General features: G+C 35.5%; 1 protein-coding gene across 5 annotated transcripts in view; it reads left to right on the top strand.

Moving 5' to 3' along the window:
* PCGF5 (polycomb group ring finger 5) overlaps positions 1-21,980 on the top strand; it is a 70,707-nt gene that overhangs the window by 36,154 nt on the left and 12,573 nt on the right. For all 5 annotated transcript variants that reach the window (XM_054831179.1, XM_054831175.1, XM_054831178.1 and 2 more), the window contains 6 exons: positions 8,467-8,563; positions 12,985-13,040; positions 13,162-13,221; positions 17,047-17,195; positions 18,545-18,643; positions 20,278-20,367. In XM_054831179.1, coding sequence (XP_054687154.1) covers positions 8,467-8,563; positions 12,985-13,040; positions 13,162-13,221; positions 17,047-17,195; positions 18,545-18,643; positions 20,278-20,367 — 551 coding nt within the window. The remainder of the gene's footprint in view (positions 1-8,466; positions 8,564-12,984; positions 13,041-13,161; positions 13,222-17,046; positions 17,196-18,544; positions 18,644-20,277; positions 20,368-21,980) is intronic.

Genomic DNA, 21,980 nt, shown 5'->3' with positions numbered 1-21,980 from the left:
GAAGGAATTTAGATTCAGGAGGAGAGAAGTTAAGCAAAGTGTCCTTGTAAGAACTTGAAGTGAAACAGGAGGGAGAGAGGTATAGTAGCTATTAATAAGTTATCTTTCCCTTTAAAGAAAATGGAAAAATTCCAGCATTAGCTAATTTTTTTATGGTTGAAATTTAATGAACAGTAGTAACTTTTAAAAGCTTGGGGCGAGGGGAAAAAATTTGCATCAGATATCAGCTCAGACTTAGAAAAAAAAAATTGTTTTATTGTGGTATCTTTCTATTTAGGTAATGTATTTTATTTACTTTTGCTCCCATTACAAAACAATAATGGCAGAAGGAGCATTTTTTTCTCAGCAGCATCTGTTTCTTTTGTTCACTTGTAGATTTTGAGTTCTTCACTGAGACAGCTCTGTTACTGTCTAGTCCCCAGATTAGTGCGCATGGATTTTACTGAACTGCCATATTAGTTGCACAGGTGTCCTCACAGAAAAGCTGCCACGTGTTTGGGTCATTAAGTAGAACTGCGGGAAAGAAGGTGGTGTTTCTTTACAGTACAGCTAAGTTGCCAAAATATGAAGCTTACAATGATGGCAAGGAAAATTAAAAACTTCAAGTGGTGATATGGAAGTCCTATGTCTGTAGAGGAAAAGGTGATCTGTGTGTGGCAGAATTCAGGAAGGTACGCTGATAAATTATTTTACACTTTGGCTTCTAGAAAATATTTAAGCTTTTTTGTTTGGTTGGTTTTTTGAAATGCAGGTATGATTCTTCAGTCATATCCAAATACTTACCACAAAATACAACGATATTAACTGTGCTTTGGTATTTGTCTTGTACTACTAATAGCTGTAATTCAAAACAGTGTTGCACAAATTATCAAAATCTGCAGATATTAACAGTTTAAGAAGCAGCCTAAATTCATTAGATACTGGGAGTACAATATATTACTCTGGACAAGATGAAAAGCATGTATTGACATAGATATTCTCCAGTGATCACAGAGGAACTCATGTGATCAATAGTAACCAAATCAGTTAGCCATTAATTCACATCATCTGTGTTGCTGAAAAATGTTAAGTACTAAAGTTCTGCTCTGAGAAATGTGTGCCTTTTTAATAAGAGATGTTTCTGATGGAGTTTTGGGAAATGTTGGACAGACAACTCCACCAATCACTGTGAAGAATAAGTGCAACTCAGGCATCAGCAGTACAAACTTTCCTATCTCTGTTGGGAAGGAAATGCTTATATTGCTACAAAATAATTAACTATTTTGCAAATACAGTACTTTGTTTCTTTTTTGCTACTCTCAACAGAATGTTTTTGTCTTGTGGACTGAGGCTTTTTTTTCTAGTCTGTTACACAGTTGTCAAGGTTGTTTAAGAACTACTGGTTAAGAGCTAAAGGGTACGTCCCATCATCTGTTTCCTGAGTTACTCCATTGTTTAGTACAGTGTGAACTTAGAAAACTTGGAAAATAAACTTTCCTCGGAACATTCTTTAGTGTCCTAAAAAATATCAGACTGTTTACACAAATGTAGAAATGTTGGTTGGAAGGGACACCTGGAGGATGTCTAGGCCAACTTCACGCACGAGACAGGTTTGTTGCCAACACTATACCAGGTCAAACCATGGCTCTGTAGGGTTGAGTTGTGAATTTCCAAGCATGGAGTCCCCACAGCCTCTCTCAATAACCATTTCCAGTGCTACGCTATTTACCTGTTGAAGTTTTTCTGAACGTCCTACCAAACAACAACTTGTGACTATTGCTCCTTGTGATACTTTTTGCCACCACCAAGAAGAGCTGGGCTCCGCCACTCCTGTCACTGCCATTCAAATGGTATAGGCTGTTATTAGATCATCTACTAGCCTCAACTGCGATTTGCTTTTGGTAAATTGATACTGCCTATTCTTGATTATGGTTTTGTCCCTCATGTAGTTGGAAATTGATTCCAAGGGATGTGACGTGATCTGCCATCTTTCCAGGGATCTAGGGGAGACTGTGTAGCTATAGTTACCAGGGTCATCCTTCCCACCTTTCTTAAAGGTGGTCATAACACACTAACCTTTTCCAGTCATTGAGCACCTCCCATAATCATTGTGATTATGGTGATAAGCTTTTCTTTTGCATAAGATGACATACAGCACAGTCCTGACAGTTGTATCTGTATTTTTCACCTAATTACAAAGATCTGAAATCTCTGTATTGGAAAACATAGCATTGTGTAATATGTTATGGTTGCCAGCCAATTAGCGTATGCCACACAAGTAGTTTTATCAGCTGTAGCAAATCATTTTCTGTGAGTTTAACTTTTATTATGGCTCATCCAAATTGTCATAGTACAACCATGAAATTCAGGTCCTCATTTCACTGGCACGTGTAGCACATACCTCAGCACATACCTCAGAATTCTGCAAACTGTGTACATTTTGGTTAAGCCATTTTCTTTTGCCTGTCTGCTGTCACACTGTGACCCACAGTAAAGCAAGTGAAACCATGTCATTTCAGTAATCTATACTGGAAGTGTTAAAAGTGTTTGGGTGTTTGTTTTGATTTTTGGGGGTTTTGTTTTTCTTCCCTAAGGTGGTCAATTACATATATCTGTAATTTAATTGTGTTTAAAGATTCCCTTTTTCCCTACCCTTTTCACCCAATGCTTAGACTTCATCCCGTTCTCTGAAACTTCAAAGTGATAAGCTTTGGAAAATGTTCAGTGTTTTATATTGAGAACAGAGGATAACAGAGGATGATTATACCTATCATATCTGAAAATACTGGTTGATGATCCTACTTCTACTAGGAGTATCACATCAGTTCATTATTCTTGAGTGCTAGAATTTATGTGTATTTTTTACTTTTGCATTGCTATCAGTAAATCACATTTAGTTTTGACAGGCAAATCCTCATAGCACCGTAGCTTTACATGAGAAAAAGCAAAAGTTGTTTTAGATTACTACAGTATTGATTTAGAATTTCAAGGGTTTTTTTCATGGTATAAGATGACCTTATGATTTGAGCTGGCTGCACAAAAACTTGATCCACATCTGTATGCGTGTTGGGGCAGGAAATATATCCATATAGGACTGGCTTAAGATTCTTGGTGTCTTACGATGCTTTCTCTGTATATAGTCTCAAAGACCTCTCTTACACTGGAGATTAAGCTCTTCATTAATCATTAGTCTCTTTCTTGGACCATGTGTGGCTTCTACTCTCAAAAAAAAAGGTATGAGGAGAGCACATAAATATATTCAGACTGAGGAATTCAGTTCCTTTCCATAGATTGGTTTATATTCTAAATATGTCTTCAAGTTACATTAGTGTGGATTTTAGCAGGCTTTATGTTTAGCAGTGTTTAGTATTTGGGAGGTTTTGGGGAGTGAGTTATCAAACTTCAAGTTTGTGTTCAGATTTGGGCCCTTCACTGCAAGAAGGACATTGAGGTGCTGGAGCATGACCAAAGAAGGACAACGAAGCTGGTGAAGGGACTGGAGCACAAGTCTGGTGAGGAGCGGCTGAGGGAAAGGGGTGGTTTAGTCTGGAGAAAAGGAGTCTGAGGGGAGACCTTATCGCTCTCTACAACTACCTGAAAGGAGGTTGTACCCAGGTGGGTGTTGGTCTCTTCTCCCAAGTAACAAGCGATAGGACGAGAGGCAGCGGCCTCAAGTTGTGCGTGGGGAGGTTTAGATTGGATATTAGGAAAAAATTCTTGAACCAAAAGGGTTGTCAATTATTGGAACAGGCTGCCCAGGGAAGTGGTTGAGTCACCATCCCTGGAGGGGTTTAAAAGACGCGTTGATGTGGTGCTTAGGGACGTGTTTTAGTGGAGGACTTGGCAGTGCTAGGTTAACGGTTGGACTCAATGATCTTAAAGGTCTTTTCCAACCTAGATGATTCTACACTTCTATGACTTTAAACAAATATGTTAGTTATCTATCGTGTGGCATAGAGTTCTTCTGAATAGTAATAATTTCAAATTTCTTCTAGGTGTAAATGAAAGCCATAGCTTAGATAGGTCCTATTTGTCTTTGGATTTGAAAACAAACAAAAAGCCTAGCAAAGCCAAATTGAAAATATCTTTACAAGACAAATCAATTTGTCCTTTTCAAAGCAGTCAGATCAGTGTCATCTCATCACAGACTTCAAGAACTTCTCTGACATGAGTGGAGCAGGGATCCCAAGAGCGAGTGAAGGGAATTAAATCCTCCTCAAAGAATTTCAGACATAGCTTGCTTAAAACACTGGGAAATGCTTTCTGAAGGATGCTAGTACTAATGGCTTACAGGAAAAAAACCCCAAACCTCTCTGGTATTGATACAAAGCCACTGGTAATCCTTTGGAAGAATTTTTGTGCTAATCCTCTTAGAGCCTCTATTGCTAAAAATTTCTGAAATCGGAGAAGGTTAGGGGTTAGGCTTATCAGTTCCAAAATTAATATTGACCAATACCAATCACGTTTATACCATTTTTCCATTTTTTTAATTATCAGTCATCTAAAATTGGTGTCAGGTTAGAAACACTGACTCCATAGAGATGCTGCTGTGTCTACTGGAAAGGAGGCTTAAAAAAAAAGTAAAATTAAAGACTAACCCCTTCATTTGCTATAGGAGTTAGCAGAAGAGGAACTCTCTCTCACTTGCAGTTCTCCATTGAAAAAGTTATCCCTAAGCTCAGTTTCTATGAAATCAAGTCAGTAAACCAAACCCTTATGTTACTTACATCAGTGACTTTCAGCTGACTCTGCTAGACTTCACAATTTCACCATCATACTAGCTTCTCAGCCTTTCTCCCCCCCACACTCTTTAAAGTGAGGTTCTCAAACTAATGGAATTTCTGAGATAACAGGTGATTCTTAACCTTGCAGTTCTCATCAGTATTGTCATCACTCGCCACTAATCTGTACGGTTTCTCCTGACAGAGGTAGTGTGTCATCTCCACCTTCAGCACAGTATAGATACCAGGATTATGAGATATCAGGTGCTGCAGTTGAAGAGCTCAATTGACAGCAGCACATTTCACAGATCCCTTGAGAAGCTTGGGCAGAATATGGTTATTTTCATTCTCATTGAAGTCATCCAGGAAGTGCTTGTTCTAGGACATTTGCTTCAGACTTTTACTATATCTGACATTGGATTTAATACGTATTACTATCAGTTAAAGAGCCTTGTCCATCATGGTTTTGTGCCACATTGTCTTGTTTTGATTTTGATGTTTTAATTTTCCTGTCATGTTCAGAATAGGACCTTTTTATCATTGGCTCATTTTTCACTTCTCAAGAAGAGCAAGATAAATGGATGGCTTGATACCAGGATGGCCTGTTTCAGAAAGAAAAGCTCACTTCATCCTAGCTTTCTCATGAACCACTTTATCAGAATTTCATATTAATTAGTGTTATTGGCTGTTGTTTCTTTCAAGTCAAACAACATGGCATGCTCGTGTTTTAGCTGGAGCCATTTTTTTTTTTTTCTTCTTTTGATCTTGAAGATAAGCAAGAACATTTTTGGAGAATATTACATTATGTTGTTTGGCCAGCTAATCAGATTTTATCTGTGCACTTGAATGGTGTTGGTGGTCGCTTACAACTAATTCAGGTCCAGACACTGTAGGGTTTCTATTTGTTCCTTAGTACATGTTTTTACAGAGCATTATGTCTTATGGCAATGCCTGTTCAAAAAGTATAACTTTGGGAAAGTGACACTGCTTCTTCATCTGTGACTCTGAGACCTCCTTATGACACCCCTGGCACCTCAGGGGGTAAGGCATGCACCCTGTTATCTAGCTACAGGTGAGAGGGCTTTTTGTTTCTTACATGTTACTATACAAGATCCCTTCCTCTCCAGGGCTGTGTGCCTGAAATGAGGGTACACTCTATTACCTTTGAAGGTGCTGGAAGTTGTACTTAGAATATTTGTTTAAAGGGAGCACTGCAAAGCAGATTCATGATATGTTTTGGTGAGCAATGTTGTCTTCTTATTTATTTACTCTAAAATCTTACAAAATTTAAACCATTTTCAGGTAAAGTGCAAAAAAAAATTGTGATATCTAAAGCAAACAACTCAGTTAAAAATGTCTATAATACATGTAGGTGAAGAAATGAAAAAAAAAAAATCACACCTCTATTTAATCTTGGCATAGCTAGTTGAAATCAGAAAGCCCTAACCCTTATCCCACTAGTGCATTAATTTAAGAAAAGAGAACAGTGATTGGAGAGGTGATTTTTGTATATAATTTGTCTGTGCCTCTTCCCTGTTATATCATTGTGTGTATGTGGCTGGGTTTTGGTTAGTGAAGGAACTGAACTATGCCTTCAGTTGCTCCCTGTGCTTCTTTGTATTTCAAGTGGGTGACAGAAGGAAAGATAGTTCACGTAGTTACAGGAGCTGGGATGGCTGAGGAGTTACGGACCACCTAAAGAATTCCATCTTGTGATGTTTGCCCCTGGGTTGAATGTATGCAAACACTGCATCTTAAGAAAAACTTCAAGCTGAGAATCTTCGTATCTTTTCAATTTCAAGGATAACTTCTGTTATTTTCACTTCTAGAGGAGATTCTCAGTCATACTAATGAGAGATTGTAGAAATCTTAACTACATATATTTTAAAAGTTATTGAGACTTGCGCTTTAATTTAAGCGTGTTCTTAAATGCCGCATTGGGCTGGCATGAGGGCTTCTGTGTGGTTGATGAAATTCTTTGTATTCTGTAGGCGTAGTAGCAAAATGTTTAGTTTTAGGAACATTAGTTATAAAAAGTATATAGAAAAGTGAAGAGATTGAAGTACAGCGCATCACGTTTGCTGCTCTGTACTAGACTTCTTACCCTGTGGAAGTGTCGGGGAATACAGGTGCAAAAGTCAATTAAGTTTAGTAATTTAACAAATTATAAAAGATCTGTGATACAAGAAGAGTTCTGTGATTACAGGTTCTTGCATCTGTATGCCAGCGCTAAATACCTCACAACTCGAGGTTAAGAAAAAATTAACTTGTCTCCTGAGGGGTGAACGGTGCTCTCATAGCATCAGTGTTCTCAGCTCTGCTCTGGAGTCCCCATGTGCAGCAGACAGCACTGCACCCCACTTACTGGGCTTGTTTGGCAGGACCCGTGGGCTTCCTGGGCTCATTGTACTGGATCATCAGAAATCTGCCCTGCATACAGCGCTGCTGTAGAGCCATTTAGCTTGGGGAGAGTGCCAAGAGCCAGCCAGCGAGCTCTGAAGTCTGTCCATCAGACTTAAAGGGGAAAGTGCATTGTAATTTCAACCAAGGCGATGAAGTTAATGCCCTTAAGTTAGTGTTTTAAAGCAGTTAGAAAAAAGACCTAATGTGTGTGCATTATCAGCATCAACTGATTTGTAGTAACTCTTCTGCGCATACTAAGGCAAAGATAAATGCAGGCTTTGCTTGTTAGGTGACATTTGTTAAAGGAGTTTCAAGATTCCTTAAAGATTGTCATATAATCAGGATTTACCAGCTCATTTTAGAGGTACTCTTAGCTCTTTAGGTAATTGATGAAAGAAATTACAGTGTTTCAGCAGAAAGCATATTGCAATTGCAGCAGTCCATTTATTTTTTCAGTCCGTTTACTGATGAATTTGCAGTTCTAATTTCAGTTTAGGTAAAGTAGTAATAAAGAGAGGATAGAGTTTATCTCCATCCAGAATGTTGTAACACAATAATAATAGCAGGCATATTTGTTCTCATCAGCTTGGCTTCCATTCTCTTATTAATGGCGGTAAAATCTACAGTCTGTAATTAATCACTTGGAAGCAACAGTAGTGTAGCACCTTGTTTAGTTTGATTGCAGTTCATTGGATTTTAAGTGCACATTGTTGTTGTTTCGGGTTTGTTTATAGTTGCCATGGTCATCATCCTGCATTTTTATTATAAGAATCAAGTATTAAATGTTTACTGTAAGCTCTGTTGTTGCTTTTGAAGGCCCTATGTCGTAAGGGAAACATACCCACTTTGAACTTGTGTACGATGTCTGTGAACTTTTCTCTTATGAGAAGTATTTACAACAGTATTTTCAGTTGCCAGCAACAGTGTTGGAAAGAAAATAATGCGCAGAAGTCATTTTCAAATCATCTGAAGTGATGATTGGCTCTGCTGGGCCAGAGCTCCCCAGCATGCGCTTTCTCAGAACCTGCTCTTTACATGTGCTACATGGTACGGGTTTTGCATTTTGTGATGCTGGGAGACTTATAAGTAGTAACAATACTGCATACTTTAAAGCAGCGCTTGTCTAACCTGTTCTGCTGAACTCAGTACTGCTGAACTCAGTGTCTTGGCAGAGCAGAACTAGCTATGGCTTTGAGGAACAAGAAGTGAATAGGATACATTGTAGTTATTTGCTTTAAAATAATAGCCTTTTATCTTTGATGCGTGAATAGTTGGCTGGTACCATTAGGTCATGTTCAAGCAATATTATTTAGATCTTAATCGTAAGTTGTTTTTTTTCTTTTTTCTTTTTTTGGTCCCCCAGTTTGTAAGACTTGTATTGTTCAACACTTTGAAGACAGCAATGACTGTCCCAGGTGTGGCAACCAAGTGCATGAGACCAATCCACTAGAAATGTTAAGGTAAGATGACATTGCACAACATTTGCTGAAATGAAAGAAGAAAAATTTTTTTTAAAAAATTCTTAATATCTTTATCCTGAAAGGGAATTAATTTATTTTTTTGCTTATTTGTGTAATACATATATCAACTGTTCTTGGCCATAGATTCTGTCAATTTCTCATCTCCTGATAAATCGTAAATTGGTTTTTTTCAGATATAATAAAAGGAGGAAAGATAAGAGAAAGACACAGAAAGGCTGAGTATATTGTACAAATTAAAATAAATATTTTAATACATCTATTAAACAAATGAACCAGATACCTTTTATTCTTTACATGAAATTAAATTTTAGAGTTTCTTTTTTCAAATGATTTAGGGTATTCCAAACTGCGTGCAACTTGTTTTTCTTCTTAGAGCAATATAGAAAATGAATCATGCAAATAACAATGTTTTCCAGGGTGTAGATCTACCAATCTGAATTGAAATCTGCTGTCAGATTAAAGACGACATTAATGAAAGAAAGTTTTGACACTGAAAATGCCCTTTCTTGAGAGTTTGCATTTTTATATCACAATAACACATCTTTGTTTAATTATTTTTCTTTAAATTCTGGATTCTCATTTATTGATGTTATGTTGAAGCAAAGGTGATAGCCATCCTACAAGTATAGTACAGAGAAATCAACAAATGTCATCATAAGTGGAAGAACTTCATGTTTTCCTAAAATGATGACACCACTCCCTGCCCTCACTCCCAACACTTCCTCCACCTCCCCACCCCCTAATATTATTAGTTTGTAATGCTGTTGTGAACTTAGGAAGAAATATTCTTACATCAATGTTAAAATAAATATTTACCTCTGGAATTTACTAGGATTGGTATTATTTCCTAATGTAATTGTGTTTGCTACAGTTTGCCATATTTTGCTTTGATTTTTATGACAGATATGTGTGTAGAGCAATTCCCATGCTTCAGTTACATGCCAAGAGCCTAGGTGAGAGAGATTAAATTCAGCAACTCTAAAGGGTGTTATTAGCTTAAGTCTTTATTGTCTGAATGTTTTTTTGGAAGGGGTAAAAGGGTTTCTGTAGATGTTTACCATAAGTATTTTTCTGATTTTCTGTCAGTGTCTGAGGTGCTGTGTCAGCTGTAACAGAAGATGCTGTACAGAGGCTACTAATAAGCTGGAAACAAAAGCATTTTAGAAATATTTCTTTTATTCTGACAGGACCATTTCATAGGAGCTGAAAAATGCATTTTCTGAAACATCTAGTAGATGTTTAGTAAAATAATAACGTGCTTTAAAGCAGGAAATGATAGAAGGGTGAGAAGAGTTGAGACCACAAGCCAGAAATGTGGGAAGAGCTATTTTCTCTGCGATTATTTCCTGAAACCTCTCTTAGAGTAATTGGGTTTATTTGCCAACAAACTGCATATAACTAGTAGTTTGCTGGTTGTATTTTATGAAACAGTTTTAAACATTTGCTAAACTAATAATCAGAAGAGCACATGAGCAGTGTAATGGAATTGTCTTTTTTGCGTGTTGCTTGCATAACTTAATTCATGTCTTATACTCTGACTAGAGACCAGCCACATAATTGCTCAAGAATGCAGTCATTTTCTGAGAAATGGTATTGAACACTCTGGGTAATATTTTTAACTGAGATAAAACTTTAACCTTTAACACTTAGGGTTTGTTGAAACTATAAACCTAAGTCTGAAATTCAACATGGAACTCTAAAATGAAAATTCAAGAAGAGTGCTAAATTCTAGAATTCCCTTTCCTGATTTAGCAGAATTCTGCATCAGCAATATTCAGTTGGGTCTGGGTTGGTTACACCATGAAGGCAGGCTGCTCTTCTTGGTAGCATGCTTCTTTGGATGCAAGTTTTCCTGAGTCATAGTCTTCATTTGCTTCACATCAGATAATTAGCAATTATCAGAGAGTAGCTTTAATTTTATAACTCATTCAGTATTATAGAAGAGGTGGAAAAAGAAACTATACGAAGCTGACATAAATGCTTGGTTCTTCTTTCTATACTTTCTGGTTTGGAGGTTGGAAGATGGTGGGGGTGGAAAGAGGTGCGTCACAAATATGTGTTCTTGTTTCAGTGTTACCAGGAAGTATGGTATTAAATGACTGAGGCCAACTTTGGAGTTACGTCAAGTAGTTTCGTTTTGGAATGAGTTTGATGCGAGTCACAGAAATACAAATCTTTGTTAGAGTTCTCATAGGCGTGGATAATAGGAACACTGTAAGATGCATCTGAAATTGAGAATCTTTTTATAATTTCCTATTTTTTCCTATAGTTTAATTTTGGTTTCCCTGTAGTTGAAGATTAGATAAGTGTTACTCTTTCTGCATTTTTAAAGTATTAATTAGGAATTATACTTCATAAGGATTGAATAGCTCCTTTTGTTTTGTTTTTGAAAGAAAATGAAGTCATTGACTAGAGTATGAAGCCAGTTCTTGCTGCTAGCATCGTAAATTTGCTAAGTATACTGGTTTTCTTGCTATGTTAGCGTTACTAGTGACTTTTCTTTTGGGCCATTGAAGACGAATTAGGAAGCGCTAAGTGGGAATTTTCAAAAATAAATGTAGAAAAAACAGCATGTATTATATCATCCTGAGGATGGTTCGTGGGTTTTGGAGTTCAGGTAGTGATGTTCTCTTTTGAAGTCCTTACTTCTTTTCTCTTAATGAGTAAGTTATGAAGATTGGAGTTTTCTTACAATGTGAAATGAATTCCATTTCCCGGGCAGGTTCCCAGTGCTCTGCTGTGGGAACTTCATAAAAAAACCCCCAAACCCACAGTACTATCTAGTTGCATTAGATATTGAAAGGAGAGGCTAGAAGACATAACATCCAAGGATTTATTTTTTTTTCTTCTTATCTGTGAGAAAGTGCTCTATGTGCTGCTTTTGTTTAGGGGAGATCTGTTTTACTTGCTGAATTATTTTTTTTCTTTGTCCTTATAAGAAGAAGCAATTAAAAATGGGTCGTGGTCGGAGCTTAAATATGAATATTCTTATGGCATTAATATCTCCATGAACTGACGCATAACTTAGGGAATTAGTCTCAAAACAAGATGATTGAGTAATAAATCTAATTGTAGACTTTTAATTATAAATACAAATTCTGTAAAGAAGAGAACCTAGAATGCTCATATATTTGTTATAAGGTGATAATTATTATCTATTAAAATGGCCTTTAGGCATTCCTCAACAATAAAATCATTCACTCTTCTTCCTACTTTGCCACTGCTAGTGAACAAACGATAGAGAACAGCCATATGTTTTATAACAGGCATATAGTGTATTATTAATAACATGTACACATACAGGTATGTATATATGCAAACATATATAGAGAGATATATATTATTATTGAGATGAAAAATTAAGGCAATTAAAAATATACCAAAAGCAATTATTGTTTTGTAGGTTCTGACTGAATCTCAAGGTACTTAATTTCTGTGGCCATATTACTTGGTACTTTGTTTTATCATGGGTTTTTGTTTAGGCTGGGGACAGTGGGAGTTATTGTTCACAAGATGAAGAGGACAGAGGAGAGAAAGGAAAAGGAAACAGAATGAGAGATGGAGGAAACCAAAGAATAAGTGAGACAGGGAGAAGAAGTGGATGTAGAAAGAGGATGATAAACTAAATGGATAGGACGATAGGTAAAATTAAGAGAAAAGAAAAATATTTTAGCTTCAACAACAAAGGTAAATGCAGTGTGCCTTCTGGAGGGGACTGTAATAGCTATTTTTGGTACTATAGAGAACAATAGATCATTTCAGGGTATCAGAGGATATGCCTGTGCTGCGTACTGTCATCTGGTAGACAAACTCATGACAGATTTAAATAGTTTAAATTAATTAGGTTGAGTACTGAGAACTGTCTAGCCAGAGCAGCATGGATGCTCTGTGGTCTTCTTTATCCTGCCAAGATTGGTTTGTCTGTGTTGTAATGAGTAGGGAATAGTCTGTTCAGTTTTTCATAACAGCCTTATTACAAAGCACTTGAATGCTTAATATGATAATGGAGTTAATAATTTTCAGGCTTACTGCTCATGACCTGGACCTTAAAATTGGATACTACTTTTCCAGTTTGTTCTTTTTAGTAACACAACTGTTTGCATGTAACACAAATTAAAACAAAAGTATAATGCGTTTTCTCTTTTGCTTCATTTTTGTCTTTATACATTAAAAAAATAAATTCCTTGGTTATTTCTAAAAAAACAGTTCAAGAGGTGGTTGAGATAAGCTTTAATGCATGTTGTCTCTCAAGCTAAAATCAATTGGGTTTTCCATGATGTAGTAATTACCAAAAATATGCAATGCATTTTATTACTCAAAAGTTTTTGTTGTTTAAAGGCTAGAAATACTTAAAATGCTACTTTCTACTTAATGTAAAATGTATTTTTTCCCTTTGAAAGGCTGGATAATACCTTAGAGGAAATTATATTTAAGCTGGTGCCTGGACTTCGAGAACGTAAGTTTCTGATTTGGTTTTGAGTACCTGTTTGGGTTGACAGAGGGAATATAGCTACTTATAATGACATCCCGTAGTATTGATCTAAAAAGTCACGTTCCTGTTCTTTGATGTTAACTAGAGGAACTGCAGCGAGAGATTGAATTTTGGAAGAAAAACAAACCTCAAGAAAATGGACAAGGTGATGATTTTTTTTTTCTTCCCTCTCTTATCTGTATGTTAAGTAACTGCTCATTAGGCCGTGTTTCTTCAAACACTTCTGCGTGCACATTGTTTTTACTGAATTCAAAGAGACTACAGAAACTCCTAACAAATCCAGGTAAATGTAGTCTGGGCCTTCATGCACTGCTGCTTATCTTTTAACCATTTGTTTTACAAACATTAGCTGTTTTACCATTATTTTTATTTGCATTTCCCTAAGCTCTCACTTTCAACAATTCATGCAATTTTCCACTTGAATTCTTAATTCTCTTAATACAGCAAGCTGCAGAACTACTTGAGATTTTACAGATTATTTTCTGGTACTGAATTTGACCAGCTGTTAAGTAGGAGGTTGTCAAGAATTAGTTATGACAAGTAGTAAAACAGTTTTCCACACTTGCTAAAACAATTGTTTTATGTAGATTCCAAAATGCTTTTTCTCTTTTTTCTTTCTTTTCTTTTTTTTTTTTTTTTAGTTGACCCATGAACTTTGAGAGCTCAGTATTGAAGTACTAAGTGAGGACTACATCCAACTGTTTTTATGCCTCTCTGATTAGACATCAAGGTTTTGATATCATAGCCTATTTGATTTTTAAGAATTTTTTTAAAAGCTCTGCTAAGCTAAAGAAATAGCTACTTTTAGGAAAGGGTCACTGTCAAGTAAACATCTTGCAATACTCTTCTGTACTCAATTGTTTATAATATCTTCTTTTCAATTTCGTAACATTTCATTTCCTTTCTCACCAGTTCTGTTGATTTGCACTTGTCATCCATTATAAGGGACAAGGATCTTTGTTATATAATGAAATCAAGAACTGCAGGACAGTTTAGATGAAATTATATTAGTTTATTACAACAAACTGTGTAGTGTATACCTATTCAGTTTTAAAAATACTTAGAAAATATTTTTATGAAATATAGACATTTGTTGATGGTTTAGAAAACTATTTTCTGGTATATGCATAGACAGAAAAAAATAACATATAATTTGCAAATTTGTACAATGTGACTTACTTTTATCCTAATTAATCTTCTGGTTCTTACTTGCCTCCCATAATTTAATGACAAACTTAATGGAGATCAGTTACTAAGTGTAATGAGTGATTGGATTGTTTTGTGAATCAGAGGAAGGCTCTAACTCTCAAAATATACTTTTAGGTAGCTACAGATATATCCAGCTCTGTTAATGACTGTATCCTTGGGCTATGGAAATTTGGATCTACAAACCATTTGAAAGTCGTGACAACTCATTGAGACAAATTATGAGCATTTAAACTATTTTCTGCAATAAGTAAGCATTTAGAATCTTGCCTGAGAATAAATTATTTGGTGAGAATACTTTCAGTAAGAAGGGACTGATTCAGTTGTCAATACCATGCCCTGGAATTACATGGGCAGTCTGGTTTAAAAGAGTCCTTACGACAGGCCACAACACAGTTCCCAACCTTAGGATCTAAAGTCTGTAAAAAAAAATAATCCCAGGACTTACAATTTTCGCATGTCAGAATTAAAAAAAAAAAAAGCCAAACAAGAAAGCATATCTCGGGCATTGGTGACTCCACTAGGAGAGTGGTTACGAGAGAGAATTCATGGATGATGATAGGAAATATACTGTGGTACAGAGAAAAATATCCTTGTTTGTCCTCTCCAGTCTGAACTGGAGAAGGGTGAGGGCAGACAGCTTTGCACTGAGTCACTCTCTGGCAATCAGTTTTACATCAAATATCTGAGGAAAGCATGGGAATTAGACAATTTCCCAGGTTTGCAAAAAAGATGAGGAAAAAAATGAGACACCTATTTATGCCTTAAGAAAAAGGGGCGTGGAAGTGGGTAGGACATTGGTTTGTTTTTCCTTTCTTCTGTTCTTGGCTTGATGCTTTTGACTTAGAGAACACAAGAGTCCAATTTGGTGAGATTAAAATTTCTTTTTTTCTTTTTTCTTTTTTTTTTTTTGTAAACTTCTATCATATTGAACTTTAATAACATGCCTCTAATGAACCATTACATTGATTTCTGGAGGCTGCCTGTACAAACATCATTAATTCTAATATCTACAGGGATTTTTTTTTTTAAGTAAATACTCTGGTGCCATTTACATGGAGGAGCATTTGAATTTCTATCAGAATACCTTGAAAGATGTGACCTTTTTTGTGTGTGTACCTGTTTCTGGAATGATTTTATATTGGAAATTTGCTAATTTCCCTAGTTCTGTAGCTGGTTTGCCTTTCAAGACTTTTCAAACTGCATAACTAAATCTTCCTCCATAACTCAACAGTGATAACTGTTGAAAGTTGTGGATGTGTTTGCATTGCCAAAGAATCTGTGAATCATAGGCAGATGCTCCTCAGACAAATGCTTGTGACAGGTAGACTGCACCTGCTTGTTTAGAAGATTTTGCTTCCTGGACTTTCACAAAAAGAAAAAAAAATAACCTGTAGTTTGATACTCTAAATTCTGTTCATAACAAGATGATAGGAACAAAATGTATGTATGATACACGTTCAACTAAATGTGTGAGTAGCTAGTAGGAACTTGTGGACAAATCTTTTTCATTCTAAAATGCTTCAAAATTGTAGGAAAGAAAAGCAATGAATGTAGCTTAAAACTCGTCTTGAATATGTAAATTGAATGAAGTGAACTAAGTATCTAGACGCTTAGGCATAGCTTGATATTTGTTCAAGTTTTCATTCTCTCTTCTCATCTTAACTCTTCTAAATGGCAAAAAGTTTGTGGTAAGTATAAGAAAACAGCAGAATTTGATCTGCAGGTTTCTCAGGAAATGCAAAAGTAGCCTATTCAAGTTACTTGTGATAATGTTTTATTCCAACAGAGAGCAACCTTTGTTTTAAATCAATATAAATAAGTTGGGGATACAGAAAAAATCATTACAACAAACGTGTATAATAGGGTTATTGTATACTGTATTCCAAATCTGTAAAAATTGCTCTATTTTATGGTTCATTGTATGGTTATTATTTACATACGTTGTGGCCTTATCTAGATGTACTTGGTAGTCTTAGGATTCGAGTGTTCAACTATGCCAAACCTTTGAAAACTGTAGGAGATGGTACCTTTTCCAAAGACTTAGATTTTTAAACCAGGAATCAATAGAACATGTAACAGCATCCGTGACTCTCTTTTTTGTATTTTTTATTTTTAAAGGGGAATAAGTAAGTAAAAGCCTATTCAGTTATAAAATCCTACTGGAGAGACACCTGGAGTTTTTACAATGGCATTACTTAGACCAGGTCAAAAGTAGATGAAAGTTAAGTTTTATCTTGCCTTAGTTTACTTCATGATAACATTTCAGGAACTTATCTCCACTGAGTTATTGTGGCAGACAGTTAATATGAATTGATTACCCATGTTACTTTGGTACACAAGCATTGGGATTAGTTATGCCACTGTTTATTGAGAAGTAATACTTTCTGGCTGTGAACTGCCACACCATAGAGTAGGTTTATGTGGTTGAGTGAGCTTGATGCATGTGCAGTTGCAGGGTTTTAATCACTGGACACAGACAGAAGTACACAGCCGTAACCATTAGTGGTCCATCAGCCTAATTATTTTCTGTCACATAGAAATCTGTTGTTTGCATATTACATTAAAATTTCAGTAGTATAACTTTGTTTTCAGAGATTTGTAAATTGATCAATTTAAGAATGCACTGAATTAAACTTGTATAAAGTTAACTTGAAGAAAAAATATGCTCTTGAAAATGAAGTATTACTTTAAATACATATTTGTTGCTACTGTGACTTTTAGTTATTTTACACTTAAATAATATGATTTTCATATTTTACAGATGAAAGCCCAAAAGCTGATAAACCCAAAGTAGATGAGGAGTGTGATGAAAATGAAGAAGATAAAGACTATCACAGGAGTGACCCGCAGATTGCTATCTGCCTTGACTGTTTACGCAACAATGGGCAGTCAGGAGATAATGTAGTCAAAGTGAGTAGTAAAAATAATCTGTGCTGTTGTTATTGTTGGCAGAATAGCATCTTACAGGAACTGAATCATTTTGTAACCAGCAACAATAAACTTTAATGTGGTGACCTGTCTCCACTTCCACACTTATTTAGTCCTTTTGTTTGAAACATTTCAACACATCTTGGAATTTTGTAAAAAATACAATTCCATACAGAAATCCATCTGCGACAGTGGATTTTTATTTTTTTTAAATGGATTATAGTTTTGTAGTCTACAGCTTTGATGGTATATAACTGTGTTACACAACAGATTACAGCATACCACAGAGGTACTTAAAAAGTGAGCTGTAGGTGAGCTGCCCCACACTTTTGGGGTTGCTGTCTCACCACACCAGCATGAAGCTACTTTTCAGATACGTTGTGCACTGAATGACTGGGATCCAGCCCAATTCCGGCACTGATGTGTCATCTGTGGCCTCAGACCGGTCACTTCCATCTGTAAAACACGTAGGGTAATACCTGCTAACTACTGTTTTAAGAATTAGGAATATTTGGGTTCCGTTCATGAAGGGAAGATTATCTAATGGTATCGAGGCTACAAGAAAGTGTTCAGAAATCCTCTTAGATTTTAATAATGTTTTATTAAATTGCAAATACAAGAATTAAAAAAAATTTAAAAACTGTCCAATAAAACACTACTTATATTTTCTATGTAGTATGTTACATGTGTAATTTTGGAAGTCCTTGCAGAGTAAGAAAGTTTGGATTCAGCAAGAAAACATATGTATGTGTTACCACTGTCTGTTTATGCTATATACAGTAAGAAATCTGTAATTCCATCACCATGTAGGAGTCTCAGTTTTCCAGCTTTTCTGTTGAATCAAAACTGTTAGGTTCTAGATCACAGAATCTGTGATAATAGATCACATCTCAGATTTGTAGCTTCCCTGTATTTTGCCTAGATTATTTGAGGATATTTTTACTTCCTTTTTCTCTCAAGGACTGAAGAAATTCTAAGAAATTTAATATCTGTTTGACCCCCAATGTTAGTAGTACAGGTGCTTAGATTGTTTAAGTTCTTCTGGGGATTTTGGTGGTTTTGGGGTTTGGTTTTGTTTTTTGTTTTTTCTTTCCTCCCTTCTGTATCTTTTGGAAATTTCTTTAATGGGTTAAATGAACTTGTTTGTCATGTAGATTTTGCAAAAAAGTGGACAAAAACGAACCTATGGTGCCATTATGAATTAGAAGAGAGTGCAGTAAAATTGGTTACTGGTTGAAAAAAATAGCAATTGCAGCTGTTCTTGCAGTAAAGATTGCTTACATGCTCCAAAATTTCTAACATGGTTTGTCTGTTTTGTTGCGTTGCTTTAGGGTTTAATGAAGAAATTTATCCGCTGTTCTACTCGAGTGACCGTGGGAACTATCAAAAAGTTTCTCAGCTTAAAATTAAAACTTCCAAGTTCTTATGAGGTACATTTGAAAGAACAATGCTTGTATTTTTATTTCCCTGCAAAGTATTAGGTTTTTATGAAATTTAATCATATTTGAACTTGAGGAATATTTTTTTAGCCCAATCACTAAGTACTGCTCAGTATTCGAAGTTATATTTTCTACCCTTAAATGAGACAGAAGTGATCATTTTATCAGGGTGACTAAAGTTGCTAATCCAGGAACTCACACAGTTCTAGTAATTTCAGTTTGTTACTTGCATGTGAAGGAACAGATGCATTAGGTTTTGCTATTGTTACATAAGAAAGAAATGCTTTCTCTATCCATGTGACTAACAAAATCACTTAATATAGTTCTGTGCTAGTAGCTACTGGGGAAGAGGAGAGATCCAACTAGACATACACCAAATTACTCCACAGTTTCTTTTTCTTTAGATGTAAGAAACTATCCAGTAATTATGAAGAAGTGAGGAGCAATACCATTTGAATCTTTCAAACTGCAGATACTTTTTTTGCACCTTCTGTGGAATTAGGTGGAATTTGACGGAGAGAGACTTTGCTCCATGAGTGATTTGATCTTGGCCAAGACTGTTCCCTGGGTGGACTTCCTAACATGATAGAAGTTGTGATGCAGGATGGTGTTGGGAAGTGTGAGACTCCTGCCTCTGCTTTCCCTCTTCCCAGGGATACAGGAATTTTGACCTCAGCACAGACTGTTTCGTCATCCAGTTCTCTCACAGGAGTCAATGACTCCGTGAACTGCAGGCTGCCTTCAGCACAAACGGCAGCATTCCAGCTTTGTTTGGCGGTACGGCTGAGTTAGGTTGTTGCAGAGCTATATGCAGGAGTTTCACACTATCATCACGTGCTGACCAGCTGTTTTGATATCATTTGGTTTTATTAATTATATTAATTTAATCTATCCTTGGCACCTTAATGCCTTGTGTTACATATTATACGCTTACTTCAAATTTTTGACTTTTTTTCTTCTATAACCCAGAAAAGCAGTGTGTCTATAGTAATGAAAGAGTTTTCAAACATTTTCAGTGGAGGGTAGAAATAAGATGCTACAATACAGTTTGAACAAGTCATTTTTCACAGTAAGATCATTACTTTTGTTTTATTTTGTCTTCGGTTAATGAAGAATCATGTTTGTATACTCAGAAGTGCATTTTCCTTGTAATTTATAGTTATTTTTAAAGTAATTTTTAAAAATTACTTTATCATTATTTTTAAAAAAATGAAAATTACAGTACTTCTGTTTTGTATCTTTGGGTTTGAAAAAGCATTGACATAGCAAGAAGGCCTTCAAAATACAGCACAAGGCTTTCTCTTCAAACAGTGTGTACTATTGATAAATATAGGGAGTGTTTGTCTACTAGTGATTTTCTACCTCGTTTAGTAGACTTTCTTTTGCCCACACCTTAACTGAAAACACAAAAGTGAAAAAATAAAGTGGAATGCTACTATTAAAAACAGCAGTATAGTTTATTGTCAGTATGCTGTATTTATTGAGGTTTGATATACATGTCTGATGGAATTACTGTATAATGATAGGAGTTGAGGGATTAACTTTCAGAGATTCACTTAAGAGTTCATTTAGACATTAAAACTTTGCCTTCCTTTGTCTTACTGTTTGTTCTGTTGTATTTTAAGCTGGATGTACTATGCAATGGAGAAATCATGGGGAAGGATCATACTATGGAATTCATCTATATGACGAGATGGAGACTAAGAGGCGAAAACGTAAATGCTGTTACATTATTAATAAATGATGTTTTGGTACATTTATTATAGAAAGTATACATGCCTTCACAGATTGGTCCAAAGTATGTTCTATGACCCTTCAAAAAATGCTTATTTAAAAATGCATTTTGCATGTTTTCTGGTTTTCTTATGTTAAATCCTGTAGGTGAAAACCTGTAGTACGTATATTGTGCAGATTCTGAAACTTAAAAATAGCATGTATCAAAGTTTACATGCAAGTTCTGCTCGGAGTTTTTAGTCAACTATTTAAAAACCCAAGCACTTGTTCTTTTTTCTGCAAATTTGCTTTTGTGACCTTTTGAGTTACAATAATTGGGGAATCTGCATCCAGCAGTTCTTTACTAAGAGTCTGTTTTATTCAGTAGTAAACTGAAAGTGACACTGAAAAATTATTGCAGAAATCTAGTTGTTTTATTACTGTTTCTTTCAATACTACACCCATTTTTTTTAGATATGCTGCATAACATTAACATCCAGATAACACAGCTAAATGAGTTTTCCTTGCTGCATGTGTATATTTTAGAATTGCAATATTTAACTTATTAAAAGACATTTCTTTCAGGTCTGATATTCACTTTGATTTAGTAGCCCTTATATTGCCTTGGGTTTGGTTTTGTTTTGTTTCGTTTGTTGGGGTTTTTTTGTTAAAAGTCATATCCCCATTTCTTCTCTTTCTTTTATAAATTTGTTTGTGTGTGGCTGTTGATTGTTCTTCACTGTTTATTGCTTTGTAGTATATGCAGATTTGTTGTCTACCACTACCAGTGGAGGCTATATTGGAGTGCAGCTAAGGTTAAGCACTTATGTGTACTGATCTGTAGAAAATTCCAAACTTTGTCGTCTTTTTTTTTTTTTTTTAAGCTTTCTAGTACTTGGAATAAAAAACACTGGTGCACAGAGAGAGAAGACAGAGAATTAAGCACACTGTGGAGTTAGCAATTCACAAGTTTCTTAAAGTTTTACTTAAATCTGAAGGGGAGAGAAGGATAGATTTTTGATAGGAATTAGGGGAGTTAATGTATATAGGCAAGTATTCATTAAATTGAAAGTAATATTATATTGAGATGTGATGATTGCTGAAGCCCCAATATGATACCAATAAGGGAGCTTTAAGTTTGTTTTTCTTCCAGTACTACCTTGAAACCAGTGGGTGTTTGTTTGGTTTACCATCTTATATTTTTGTTAGCATTGGCTGTGCTATTAAGAAGTGTTGAGGCAACAACTTTAGTGGTAATAGAATTCTTTCATGACATTTAATTCTGCACCCCCTGCCTACAAATGGACTTTTGGCAGTTGCATTGGTTTGGAAGCAACAGTAACTATCAACTTGACAGAAAGGACTTTATTTGTTCTGGTTAAAATTTTTCAAAAATCTCAGAACTATAGTTTCTAACATTAAGTGAATATAAGAGTTGAAAACTCTTGATTAGATTTGTAAGTTGTGTTTATATACACACAGTATAGTCAGGTATGTGTTCATCTTTTGCTTTATGTAGTTTTATATCACTACCCTGAAGTCAGAGATGACAAACTAAAACCTGTAAACATTACATTGTGCTGGTAGCAAATCCAGTAACATCTGGGCTTCTATG

Source organism: Grus americana, chromosome 7, assembly GCF_028858705.1.
Source record: "Grus americana isolate bGruAme1 chromosome 7, bGruAme1.mat, whole genome shotgun sequence".
Taxonomy (NCBI): domain Eukaryota; kingdom Metazoa; phylum Chordata; class Aves; order Gruiformes; family Gruidae; genus Grus; species Grus americana.
This window is presented reverse-complemented; position numbering and strand designations above follow the sequence as displayed.